Here is a 13099-nt window from a genome sequence, read left to right on the forward strand (position 1 = left end):
AATAAGTCACGTGCACAGAAGAACCTAGGAGAATATTCAGAATATATAGCAAAATACATATAACAAGTAAAGGCTGGTTCACCCCATGTAGGGAAAGAGAGGCAGGGAAGAGTAGGTTGGATTTGATGGTCATCAGCATCTGTTCCAACTCTGAAATTCAGTAGTTCTATGGAGTCAGGAAGCCTACATTCCAATCCCTGTTCTCACTTTCATAAGCTGTTTGCCCTTGTCCCTTAACCCTCGTGAGCCTTGGTTTCCTCACCTGTAGAGTGGGGGTAATCACACATTACCAATGTCACTGGGTTGTTGTGAGAAAAATGTTTCATAACCCTTACAGCACTACAGAAACACAAGCTGTTATTTTTAAGAAAAATAAAAAAATTCAGAGATCCAAAGCCCCAACTCAGAAATGTATATTTCTCTTCTGTTCTATCCTGACTTCCTTCATCTTCCTTTCTTCTCCAGATCTACAAGGACAACAGAAACTTGTTTGAGATTGAGGAGAATGTCCCCCAGAAACTTGTGGAGAAGGTGGCAGGAGATATTGAGAGCCTACTGGCCAAGAAGGTCCGGGCTCTGAAGGTAAGAAGAAAGAACGCCTGTGATATTTATTCGTTCATCTCTTTGTTTATTTGTTTGTTTATTTGGCACTTTTGAGGTTTGTTAAACTCAACATATAGTATCTTATTTGATCCTCACAATGACTCTGGGAAATAGATGCTATTACTGTACCCATTTTACAGATGAGGAAATTGAGTGTCCCAAGAACTGACTAAGCCAGTGTGTTCCTCTCTGCCAACCCCTGCCTTCCATGGAATCTATTTCAAGGTCATGGCTTCCAGGGGTCACTATGGAGGCCATGAGGAGAAAACTGTTCATATTACTCCTCAGGGTAGGGATGAGCACGTGCTTGGAGACAGTTGTAATTGTTGCTGGGAACACATGTTCTTCTCTTGTCATGACATCACTGGGGGCTGCTTTTGAAGGCCTTGGTCTCTGATGACTGAGAAACTGGGCTGTTGTTGTTCCAAGGAACCTGGGTAGGAACCGCTAGTTCTACCACCACCAACTACTGCTACCACCAACTCAACCATCATTGTCTTTTTCTGGGTCTCAGTTTTTCCATGAAATTTGTGCCTACCTTATTATAGGCTTTACTGTGTTGCTTCAATAAGAAAATGTATATAACGTATAAGATGCAAAAGTATGAATGTGCAAAAAATGCATCAGATCTCTCTGATAAGGGTCTGATATCTATGATATGCAAGACAATAAAAAGTAACATTGCTATAGCACTTTAAGTTTAGATATATTGTCTCATTTGCACCTCACAACCACCCCAGGAAGGTAGGTACTGTTATTATTCCCACTTTACAGATGAGGAAACTGAGGCAGACAGCAGTTAATTAACTTACCCAAGGTCACACAGCTAGCATGTGACCATTTTGGAAATAACACAAATATATAAAACTAGAAGTCATTCTCCAATAGATCAGTAGGCAATAGATATCAACAAGTCTTAAAAAAAATCCTGCAAATTCTCAACAATCATATGAAAGAATGATTCAAATTACCAATAATAAAAGAAACGCAGATCAAAACATCTCTGAGTTTTTATTCCTTCATACCTAGCAAGCTGGCAAAAATGACAAAAGATGAGAATAGTCCCTGTAGGAGGGGATGTGGAAAGGCAGGTGCGCTCATGAACTTTTGACGGAGCTGTGAGTTGGTCTGATCATTTTGGAAAGCCCTTTGGAATGAAGCTAAGACAGTCATTAGAATGTCTGCACCCTTTGACCTGGAGATGCCACTGCTAGGTGTATACCCCAAGGCAGTCCAATATACACCAGGAAGGAAGGAAAGCTAGGTCTCCCTGGCTCTAGGCCCAGGTCTCTATCCACTGAGCCACCTTCCTGCCTCACCAAAATATTCCTAGCAGCACTTTTTGTGGTAGCAAAGAAGTGAAAAGTATAAACATGTCTGAGAGGTTGTCTTCAGGGCCCATTCGTGACTTTCTCAGCATCCTCCATCTTTGCACTACCATCAGGGAGGAAGGCTTGGTTACATAGTTACTGTGAGGTAGGGGTAGCTAAACCTGTAGCATTGCCCCACCCCATTCCAGGGGACATATATTTTGAAGAGGAGCCAGCCAAAGGCAGTGCTTACTCTGAGGAATGCCAGTGTATACTGTAAAAAGAGCCCCCACTCTAGAATATATGGATCTGCGTTCAGATCCTACCTCTAATGTTTGCTACCTATATGACCTTGGGCAAGTCACTTAACACTTGTGAGCCTCAGTTTCCTCATCTGTAAAATGAGAATGACAGGGGCAGCTAGGTGGTACAGTCAATAGAGCTCTGGCCTTGGAGTCAGGAGGACCTGAGTTCAAATCTGTCCTCAAACATTTGACACTTACTAGCTGTGTGACCCTGGGCAAGTCACTTCACCCCAACTGCCTCACCAAAAGCCAAAAAAAAAAATCAATAAAATGAGAATGTCAGACTAAATGAGTCATGAGATCTCTTCAGGTTCTGTATCTATGATTCATGGATCCCTTCAAGCTCTAAGTGCTGAAATCTAAGGAGGATTTCAGGGAGTGGAGGTGGGTTTTTTGTTTGTTTGTTTTATGCAATGAGAAGAACCCTCTGAGCCCTCCCTCTCCCCCTTTTAGAAACCATGGTAGCCTAAAGATTTTGCTAGGCATATTTGCTCATTTTTCCTCTCTTTCCCAGTCACCATTGAAACCAGACCTCACTCTCCAGCTCCCCAGCCCTCCAGGGGTCTCAGCTTGAGGCAAACCCCACATTAGGCATGGTCTCTGCATGTCATTGGATCTGAGGTCATTTCATTTTCCAAGAATGGGGGTTAAGACAGGACAACCAGAGAGAAAGAAAGGAAAAGTCGTTGGGTAGGTATCTCCCTGTGTGCACATGGCAGCCCTGAGGACTTTGGACATGATGGGGGGAGGGGAGAGACAAGAGGCAGTGAAAGGAAGGTGCCAAGGAAACCTTAGAACATAGACAGAGGATGCCACAGCTAGAAGAGCTCTTAGATCCAATCTAGTCCAACTCTTGCATTTTACAAAAGGAACAACTGAGGCAGAGGTCACACCAAGGTCACACAGATAGTCAGAAGTAGTGATAGGACCCGAGTCCTTTACCCCCTGCCCTACTCCTCCCTCTTCCCAGCCAGGGCTCGGCCAAACCTGCTCCGACCTCTGCTTTCCCATTTCTAACTAACAGCAGGGATGGTGCTGGGGCTGGGGCCGGGGCCGGGGCGGGGGCTGACGACCATCGGGGCAGGAATGCAGATCATGAAGCATGACAGAAACAGCAGGAGAGAAGGGGAAGATGATGAAAACTGAAATGTCAGGCTTTTCCACAGGCTTCTCAGGCGTTCCCACTCTCTCTGTATCTTTCTCAGTTCCTTTATCTCTGTCTCTCTCCCTCCCTATCACTTCAACAATCTCTCTCACATTCTCTCTTTCTTTTTGCCTTCCCTATCTCCTGGAACACCCAGTCTCTCCATCTCCCTTCCTGTCCCTCATCCTCTATGTCTAGCCCTGGTCACTGTCTTTGTCATTCTTCTGTCTTCCCTCAGTGAGTCATTTTGTCTCTGTCTTTCCTCATCTCTTTCTCTTTTTCAGTGACACTATTTGTCTCTCAGAATCTCTCCTTTTCTCTCTGTATTTCTCTGTGTGTGTCTCTCTCTGTCTCTGTCTCTCTATCTCTCTGTCTCTGTCTCTCTCTGCCTCTTTTTCTTTCTCTGTCTCTCTGTCTCTGTCTCTGTGCCTTTCTTTCTCTCTCTGTCTCTTTGTCTCTGTCTCTTTGTCTGTGTGTATGTGTGTGTGTGTGTGTGTGTGTGTGTGTGTTTCTGGCTCTGTCAGTTACTCTCTTTCATTCTCTTCTTCTCAATCTTCCATGACAGAGAGATTTTGGCCCCCCCTCTCCACAGGGTCTGTTCCCCTATGCCATGGACTTTAGCTCTGTCTTCTTGGTCCCCCCTTCCTGCCAATGTTGCTATAGCTGCCACTGTCCCCTCTTGATTTCCAGTGTACCAAGGAGCTTGCTTGGTCTGAGGGATTCTGAAACACTGAGCCAATAAAGAATAGTGGCACAGTGCAAGGAATGCCACACTTCTTCAGAAATTTGAGGCTCTAATGCTTCCATCTGTTTATTAATCTGCAAAATGGGAATAATAAAACATGTACTCCCTACCTCCCAGGCATATTCTGATGAAAGCCCTTTCTGAACTTTAAAGCACATTAAAAACAGGATCTATTAATGTTATTATTAGCTTTCCCAAGGATTCAAGCAGTGATCAGGTGTCCTACATCAGTCTGTAACGATAAGTACTAAATCACTCTCTTATGACAAATATTTTATTTGCCTTTGGGTGATGGCTGTTGAATGTTCACTAAATTATTAGGTCCCAGGAGAATTAAATTCCACTCAGTATGCATTGATGAAGTACCTACTATGTGCCAGGCACTGTGTTAGGTGCTGAAGACAGAGATAAAAATGAAACAGTCATTGCCCTCATAGAGCTTACTTTCTACTGAGATTGATCGTAGAGGTAGAGACCACAGACCTAGCTCTAACCCTGGTCACAAAATGAACCCTGACATTAGCCATCCACATTGTATGCAATGTTCCCATTCAAAGGCCTGCTGGACATATGCAGGGTTGGGAATGAAGCTATTCAGGCTCTAGTCTGCCATTAATTTACCATGTCATTTTGGGCCAGGCACCAACCCTCCTTGGGCCTCAGTTTCCTGAAACAGCATCAGGATTGGAGTCAGAAGAGACCAAAGTTTGAATCCCACCTGTCACTGATGGGTTGTGTGACCACAGACTTAACCTCATTGGGATTCAATTTCCTCCCATACAAAATGAGAATAATAAAATCTCTAGTACCTAATGCACTAGGTTGTGGTCAAAATCAAGTGAAATAACTTATGTCTTTTGCAAACCTCAAAGCGCTGTATGAATGTCAGTTGTTTATAACTGAGAGATGGGTACTTGGAAGCAAAGTGTAATATAGGTGGAAGTTACTGTTCTTCTGGAGGGGATGAATGAGTAAGGGAGTAGAACAGGCTTGATCTGAAAGGCTTCTTGGAGGAGGTGATTTTTAGCACACTTACTGAGGGTCAGCAAAGCCAGCAACCTGAACTCCCAGGGAAAGATCTCAGAGTCCCAGCTCCAGGCACTCCTGTCTGAGTCTGAGACCATGTAGTCACTTCCTCTCTTACCTCTAGTCACCCAGGAGGACAATGAGAACCAAGGTCTGCTGCTTCTGAACAGGGTACCTACAAGGCTCAGGAGATTCATTTAAAGGTCTAATCTCAGAGCTCTCTTAATTAATCGTGACAAGCCCTTCTCTCTCCCACTTCTTGCCTAATTGCTGGTGAAAAGCTTTTGTTTTAATTATATTTTTAATTCGCTCCTAATCAAACCCTGGCTGGCGGCTCTGGTTTGCGTGGTATGTGTTTGGGGGCCTGCGTAAGTGTGTGTGGGAGGGGCAGAGAGGAAAGATGAGGGGGCTGCTGCTCCCAACACAATGTTCCTCTCTCACTGGACCTCATCCAGTAATCCAATTTAAATCCCCTCTCTCAGGTCTGGAATTCTAATTGGGGGATTGCGGAAGGGGAGTTTGACAGTGCGGCCACACTGGGAGGGAAGTTTATTGTCTCATCTAATCAGAGACAATCAGATGTTTATAATGAGTCTATCTAAAAGACGCAAGGGCCATTCATGGGGACAGGAGGCGCCCAAGAGGCTAACGAGGCTTAGGGTGTTGTACATTTTCATGCAGCTGATGTCGGGTCTGTGGGCCGGTCCTCCTTCAGCGCCTATGTGATCCTGTCAACTTTCGTTCTTCTCTTAAAGTCAGGCACAAATGGAGGGCTGCCTGACCTTCATTTTCAGAACCACATGCAAATGGAACCAGTCTCATCGAGTGGTTCAAAGGGGTTGGAAAACAAGAAATATCTCAGTTGGTTTTTTAAAGGGGGGGGTGCGGGGTAGGAGAATGGAATATGAAGGCTTGAAGCCAGTGAACTTAACTTCAATTTTTGGCAAAATGATATATTATTAAAGAGAGAGTTATCAGAAAAGAAAGCAATGATCACCAAACACCATCATGGCTTCATCAAAAACAGGTCCTCTGAGGTTAATCTCATTTCCTTTTTTGACAAGTTTATCATGCCACCACCCACACACTTTTTAGCATCTTTTTTTTTTAATTTCGGAGGCAGTTGCCCACAGTCACACAGATAGCTAATAAGTGTCTGAGGTCAGATTTGAACTCAGATCCTCCTGCCTCCAGGGCTGGTGCTCAATTCACTACACCACCTTGCTGCCCCTTAGCTGCTTCTTGCATGTTGTCTTCCCCACTCCTTAGAATGTAAGCTTTGTGAGGGCCAGGGCTGTCTTTCTGCTTGAATTTGTACTCTCAGCACTTAGCACAGTGCCTGACACACAGTAGGTGCTTAATAAATGCTTGATGACTTGATTTGGCAAATGAGGGAACGCTATAGATATACTTTGCCTAGACAGATGTCAGCAGAGCATTTGAAAAAGACATTCATGGTATTCCTGGTTAGAACACATCTAAAATGTTATTTTCAGTTCTGGGAACCATGCTTTAAGAAGGACATTGGTAAAAGCCAGAGAACTTCCAGGAAAGAATAACCAGGGTAGGGAAGGCCCTTGAGATCACAACATATGAGGAAGGATTTTTTTTAAGGAATTGGGTGTGTTTAAACTAGAGAAAAGAAGACTTAGAGGCAAGAAACATGGCAGGTTTCTTCTTAAAGGAATAGGTGTTAGACTTGGTCCTCCAGGGCTGACCAAGAAGTATGGGGTAGAGCTTGAAAAGAGGCAATTATTGGTTAAATGTAAGGAAAAACATAGAATAATTAAAGCATTTCCCAAAGTCAAATGGGTTATCTTGGGAAGTAGTGGTTTCCTCTAACTGGAAAGCTTTATAACATTGTATTTATCAAATACATTGGAGGATAGATTCTTATCCAGAAGCTGGCCTAGATGGTCCCTCTGAAGCTGAAGCCACTCCTAGTTCTAAGATTCTGGGACTGTCAAAACTAGAAGGGGGGCCCTCAAGAGCAGAACCTAATATTTTACAAATCGGAAATTTGAGTCCCAAAAGGAAGAAAAAGCCTTTCCCCAAATCACACTGAAAGCAACAATTGTTCATTCGTGCCTTTTTTTCAATAAACATTGGTGCCCACTAGCTACAGGAACCACTGGCTAAGTTCTGAGAGAGAGGTAAAAATAGGTCATACCTGACTCCCACCTTATGGAGTTCACTGTCTGTTGAATGACAAAATATGGACACAAGGAACTCTCAAATAAGCTACACGTGAGAAATACACAACAGAGATAGAAAATCTGATGAGGTGTGAGGGAGGAAAAGGTCATTCTCAATTGAAGAGAATAGGGAAGGCTTCCTGGACAAGGTAGCATTTCCACTCTTTTTTTAAATTTTGAATAATATTTTTTCCAATTACATGTAAAACAATTTTTAACATTCCTTATTTTTTTAACTTGGAGTTTAAAATTCTCCCCCTCCATCCCTTCCTTCCCCCTCCCTGAGATGGCAAACAATTTGATATAGGTTACACATTGCACTCAGTTTTTAAAGGATGGGTAGGAACTTACGGATGAGTTGGAGACAGGTGGCTCAGGGGTTAGAGTGCTGAGTCTGGAGTCAGGAAGACCTGAGTTCAAGACAATTACTAACTGTGTGACCCTGGGCAAGTCATTTAACTATTGGCTTTAATCCACTGGAGAAGGAAATGGCAAACCACTCCAGTATCTTTGCCAAGAAAACCCCATGGACAAATAATTGACGTGCTATTGGTCTACAAGGTTAAAAAGAGTTGGACATGACTGAACAACTAAACAACAACAGAAATTCAATAGGTAGAGAATGGGGGAGGGTTGGGGAGAAAACTTCCCAGCATGAGAAAAGACATGGGGGTGGGGGAGGATAATAAAGAAGAAGTGTGTATTCCAGGTTCCTTTGTTGACTTTCTGAGTACAAGTACCCAACGTATACTACAAGACCATCCAATATTTCTCCTGTGCCCACCAGAGAGAGACATTTTGTATGTTTTAAATGCTACATCTGCTTTAATTTACACAGATGCATGCAGCATATTATTCAATGATAGATTACTGCATTAATCACCAAGAGGGCAACAGCCCCATCCCTGGGTTTGCACACTACACCATGGAAACTGCCTAATTCACTGTGATGTTAATAAGTGAGAGCTCCCTGTTAGCCATCAACTATACCACTATCTTACCACCCCCAGGATGTTGGAATGGTCTCAGCAGTGCCGAGGTTTGGAGGGGCTCCAGGCAGTCAGGTCTGGAGTAATGACTAGAAGCCAGACCATAATCAGTCTGGTGGAGGTGAGATTGCAGCCAGCCTTCCGCTGGGCTCCCCGGCAGCTGGAAAGCTCTGTGGTTTCTCTGTGGTTGCTGATGAGGCTTGTAACGATGCCGTCTATCGAGGTGCCCCTGCTAAGCTGGAGACCTTGATCACTGCATGACCCGAAGCTGGGCTGTCCTGGTGAGAGGTGGTGACTGGGACCAGATGCCGCTTAGTTTCATGGACAATCCAGGGTTTGGATCTGTATGCTAATATAGTGACTTTAATGCCACAGGTGGTCGTATTGTATTTTGTAAAACAAACAAACAAAATCACAATAAAACCCTCATAGTAGGCTTTCCTGGTTCTATTATATTTGGAAAACACATATGTCAAGATGCCCTGGCCAACAACTGGTTATCATAATACTATTTTTTTTCTTTTGTTTTTTAAAGTGCTCGGGGGTACACGGGCTTATTCCAGAATCAAGATGGAGTTGCTCATGTCAAGACTGCAGCTGTCACAGTTTTGTGAGAGATGGCCAGTTGTCTAGTTTGGCTGGCATTTAGACTTAGTAGAGCAGAGTAGGGACAGCTTGGGGGTTCAGTGGATAGAGCTCCAGGTCTGGAGTCAGGAAGACCTGAGTTCAAATCTAGCCTCGGACACTTACTAGCTGTGTGACCCTGGGCAAGTCAATTAACCTCTGTTTGCCTTAATCCACTGGAGAAGGAAATGGCAAACCACACCAGTATCTTTGCCAAGAAAACCTCATGGACAGTAGTGGCATGCTACAGTCCACAGGGTCATGAAGAGTTGGACATGACGTGACTGAACAATTGAACAATAACAACAAGAAACAAGTATTAGGAAGATGTGGCTGAGCAGGTCAGGAGGAGTCACTGATTCAATTTCCCTGTTGCTCCTAGTTCTAGGATTCTGTCTTACCTTTTCTCTTTTCTTCCCTTTTTCTTTCCATACTCTTATTCCTTGTGTTTTAGGTCCTTCCCCTTCCCCCGCCCACTTTTTCCTCTCTTCCTCTTCTTGCTCATCTTTTTCCTTTCTTCTCTCTTCCTCATTCTCTTTCTCCTCCTCCTCCTTTTCCCCATTCTATCCCTTCCTGTTGACCTTCATTTTGTGGGAACATAGATTTAGAGATGAATGGACTCCCCAGACTGTTATTTTATATATGTAGAGGTTGAGGCCCAGAGACACGTCCATGGTCATGCATCGCAGAATGGGGATTTGAACCCAAATCCTCCACTCCAAATCCATTGGTCTTTCTAGTATACCCCATTCCTCTTCCTCTTCCTCTTTCTGCTTTCCTGCTCTTTCTTCCTTTTCTTCTCTTCTTGTTACTATTCTTCCTCCTTGTCACATTTAACGGAAGAGTGGTATAGACCCAGATCCACAGGATCCAGTCAAGGCCTAGAGCAACCTCCGAGAGTTTGATCCTTAATGAGCACCTGAAGGCCTTCCCCCTCACCCCTAATCCCCAGCAAATAGCTGATCCATCAAGGTAGGGGAAGGTCTGCCCAGAGTTAGAGGAACCTCTGGCCCTCCGTGGACACAGGGCATTGCTTTGGCCTGTGTCTGGTTTCAAAGGCAGGTTTTTCATTCCCTGCCCCCCCCCACCACCACCTCCATTGCTTCTAGCCTAATTGATTCTCTAATCAATGGGAGTCCCCTCTTTTCCTATTGGCAGAGCCTTTCCATACCACAGCCCTGCCACCCAGTAAGCAGCACCTTCTCCAGCCCATGAGTACAGGACTTCAAGGAAATGTTGGGGTAGGGTTAAGGAACAGAGAAAGAGAGGGGGAAGAAGGGAGAGAGAGAGAGAGAGAGAGAGAGAGAGAGAGAGAGAGAGAGAGAGAGAGGGAGAGGGAGGAGGGGGAGGGGGAGGGGGAGGGGAGGGGAGGGGAGAGGGGAGGGGGAGAGGGAGAGGGAGAGGGAGAGAGAGAGAGAGAGAGAGAGAGAGAGAGAGAGAGAGAGAAGAGGAGAGAAGGGGGAAGAGGGAGGGGGCAAAAATATACCCAATCCCTGTGATTTCTAAAATTGATAAATTGTCAGGCTAGCGACTCAGGTCAGAGACTGTTTCCCTAGCCTAGAACCTTGAAGGGCATCAGAAGGAATGGAAAAAACAGGCTGAGCTTGAATAAGAGGAAAGGTGTTTGGGGCTGAAATCATAGTACTGGATGGTCCTGGAGGACCAGAAGCGTACTTCCTATTCATCATCCTCTCTGAGAACCAGAGTGCAGGACCTAGTTATAGGCCCTGAGGACTTTCATTGCCAGATGATATGACATCTTCTTCCAAGAAAATTATGACCTAAATAAAGGAGGCAGGATGGACAAACATAATCTAATGAACATTTATTCATAGAATGTCAGAGCTAGAAAGACTTTAGAGAGGATGTGGTACAACTCGTACCTGAACAAATTTCCCCATCAAGCACTCATGTGGTTTCTGCTTAAAACCTCCAGTCATGGGGAGCTCACCAATTCCCAAAGCAGCCTGTTCTACTTTTTGATAGCTCTGATTATTAATAAATTCTTTCCTTATATTGAGCCGAGGCCTGCTTTTCTTTACCTTCCACCCACTCCTTCTCGCTCTGCCTTCTGGAGCCAAGCAGAACAAATCTCTTCCATGTGAGAATTATTCAAATATTTGAGGACTTCCATCCTGGTCTCTCTAAATCTTCCCTTCTGCATGAGCTAAACATGCTGCTTCACACTACTCTGCCATATGACATAGTTTCTAGTCCCCTCACCATCATGGTCACCCTTCTTTGAGTGTTCTGTAACATATTAAAGTCCTTCCAAAAACATGGCACCCAGAACTGACACAGTGCTCCAGAAATGGGCTGCACAGGGCAGGATTCAGCAGAGAGATCATCTACCTCACTCAGGAAAATGAGGATAAGATTACACAGGCTATTTTTGTTTCTATGTTACATTGTTGACATATTAAGCATGAGATTCATTGGGACCTCCAGATTTTTTCTTTCATATAAATCATTGGCTAATCACATCCCCCTCATCCTGTGTTTATGCAGTTGGTTTTTTGGGAGTTTTTTTGGAACCCAGATGTAGAATTTTACTATTTTACTATTTACTATTACTATTTACTACTACTATTCCTATTCCTATTAAATGTCACTTCATTAGATTCAAGCCACTGAAAGCATCAATACCTTTTTTCTATCTACCATGTTAAGGACCCTCTGGTAGTCCCTGGAGAAAGCAAAGATGAATAAGACAGGATTTCTTCCCTCTAGGAGATTCCAGTTTAGTAGAGGGGATTAGCCATGTACACAAATAGTCGTAATGCAAATTATTAAATTATTACATGCATTTTGTGGTTGTTCAGTCATTTTCAGTTGAGTCTGACTCTTAATGACCCCATATGAGGTTTTCTTGGCAAAGATACTGGAGTGGTTTGCCATTTCCTTCTCTAGATCATTTTACAGATGAGGAAACTGAGGCAACCAGGGTTAAGTGACTTGCCCAGTACCATACAACCAGTAAATGTCTGAGGCCACATTTGAACTCACAAAGATAGAAGTCAAAGTGTCCTGAGAGACTCAAAAAGGGAGGAGTCACTTCTAGCTGGGGAAATCTAGCTGGAGATTCAAAGTAATTGTACTGGAGGAAATGGGGCAGGAAAAGAATCTGTGACAGTCATAAGGGATTTTGTGTATAAAGGGACAGAGTCACAGTCTCAGAGTTGGAAGGGACCTCTTACCTGAACAAGAATCTCCACTATACCATACCTGATGTTTGGTGACTTTGCCTTTTTTTAAGCCTCCAGTGAAGGGGAACCTCCTTTTCCTAAGGCAGCCCTTTCCACTTTGGGATAACTTATAGGCATCCGACCCAAATGTGCCTCTTTGCAGCTTCCATCCATTGCTCTTGGCTCTGCCCCTAGGGGCCAAACAAAGTCTCATCCCATGACAAAAATACTTGAAAACAGCTGTCACATTCCCTAAGTCTTCTCCTCTTTAGGCTGAAAATCCCTACCTCCCTCAACCACTCCTCAGATGACATAGTTGGAGGCTCTCCGCCATGCTGGATGCCCCTCTGGATGCCTTCCAGCTTGTCAATGTCCTTCAGAAAAGGTGGTGGCCAGACCCAAATAGTATTGCTCCCATGGGTAAGGGATGACCTCACCGCCTCTGGGAAGTCTTTCCTCACTGCCCTACCCTGCTGCAATTGCTCCCTCCTCCAAGCCGCTCCTGCCATTAGTCCATATCACTTATTGGACACTTATTATCGGGCCTGGTATTGTAAGCTCCCTGTTCTTTTGTCTGCATTCTAGGTCACCTTGCTAGGTGGGGATCTGTCTGATTCACTTCTGCCTCGTGTGATCATAGGAGTCAGAGATGGGAGAGACCTTAGAAGTCCAACTTCTCATTTTCCAGAGAACAAAGCTAAGGTCTAGAAAGGATCGTTGTCTGTTCAAGGTCAGAGACAGAAGCCAAGCGATCCGTTGGTGGTCACATCAGAGATCAGACAGCATGTTGTTCCATTTGTCTGGAGCATAGAGTAAGTGAAGGAAACTAGTCTGAAATAAGGCTGAAAAGATAGATTTGTCACCTAATACTGTGACCATCCACTGTAGCATGCAACATGGCAGACAGTGTGCCAGGCAGTGTGGGAGACTGTGACGTGCAACGTGGCAGACAATATGATGTGCAACACGGCAG

At 44.3% G+C, this 13099-nt stretch overlaps 1 protein-coding gene across 1 annotated transcript in view; it reads left to right on the forward strand.

The window, feature by feature from the left end:
• CACNA2D2 (calcium voltage-gated channel auxiliary subunit alpha2delta 2) overlaps positions 1-13099 on the forward strand; it is a 424057-nt gene that overhangs the window by 201047 nt on the left and 209911 nt on the right. The window contains exon 3 of the mRNA XM_020999289.2: positions 466-582. Within this exon, the coding sequence (XP_020854948.1) occupies positions 466-582 (117 nt within the window). The remainder of the gene's footprint in view (positions 1-465; positions 583-13099) is intronic.

This window comes from Phascolarctos cinereus, unplaced genomic scaffold, assembly GCF_003287225.1.
Source record: "Phascolarctos cinereus isolate Bilbo 61053 unplaced genomic scaffold, phaCin_HiC Scaffold_4;HRSCAF=312, whole genome shotgun sequence".
Lineage (NCBI taxonomy): Eukaryota > Metazoa > Chordata > Mammalia > Diprotodontia > Phascolarctidae > Phascolarctos > Phascolarctos cinereus.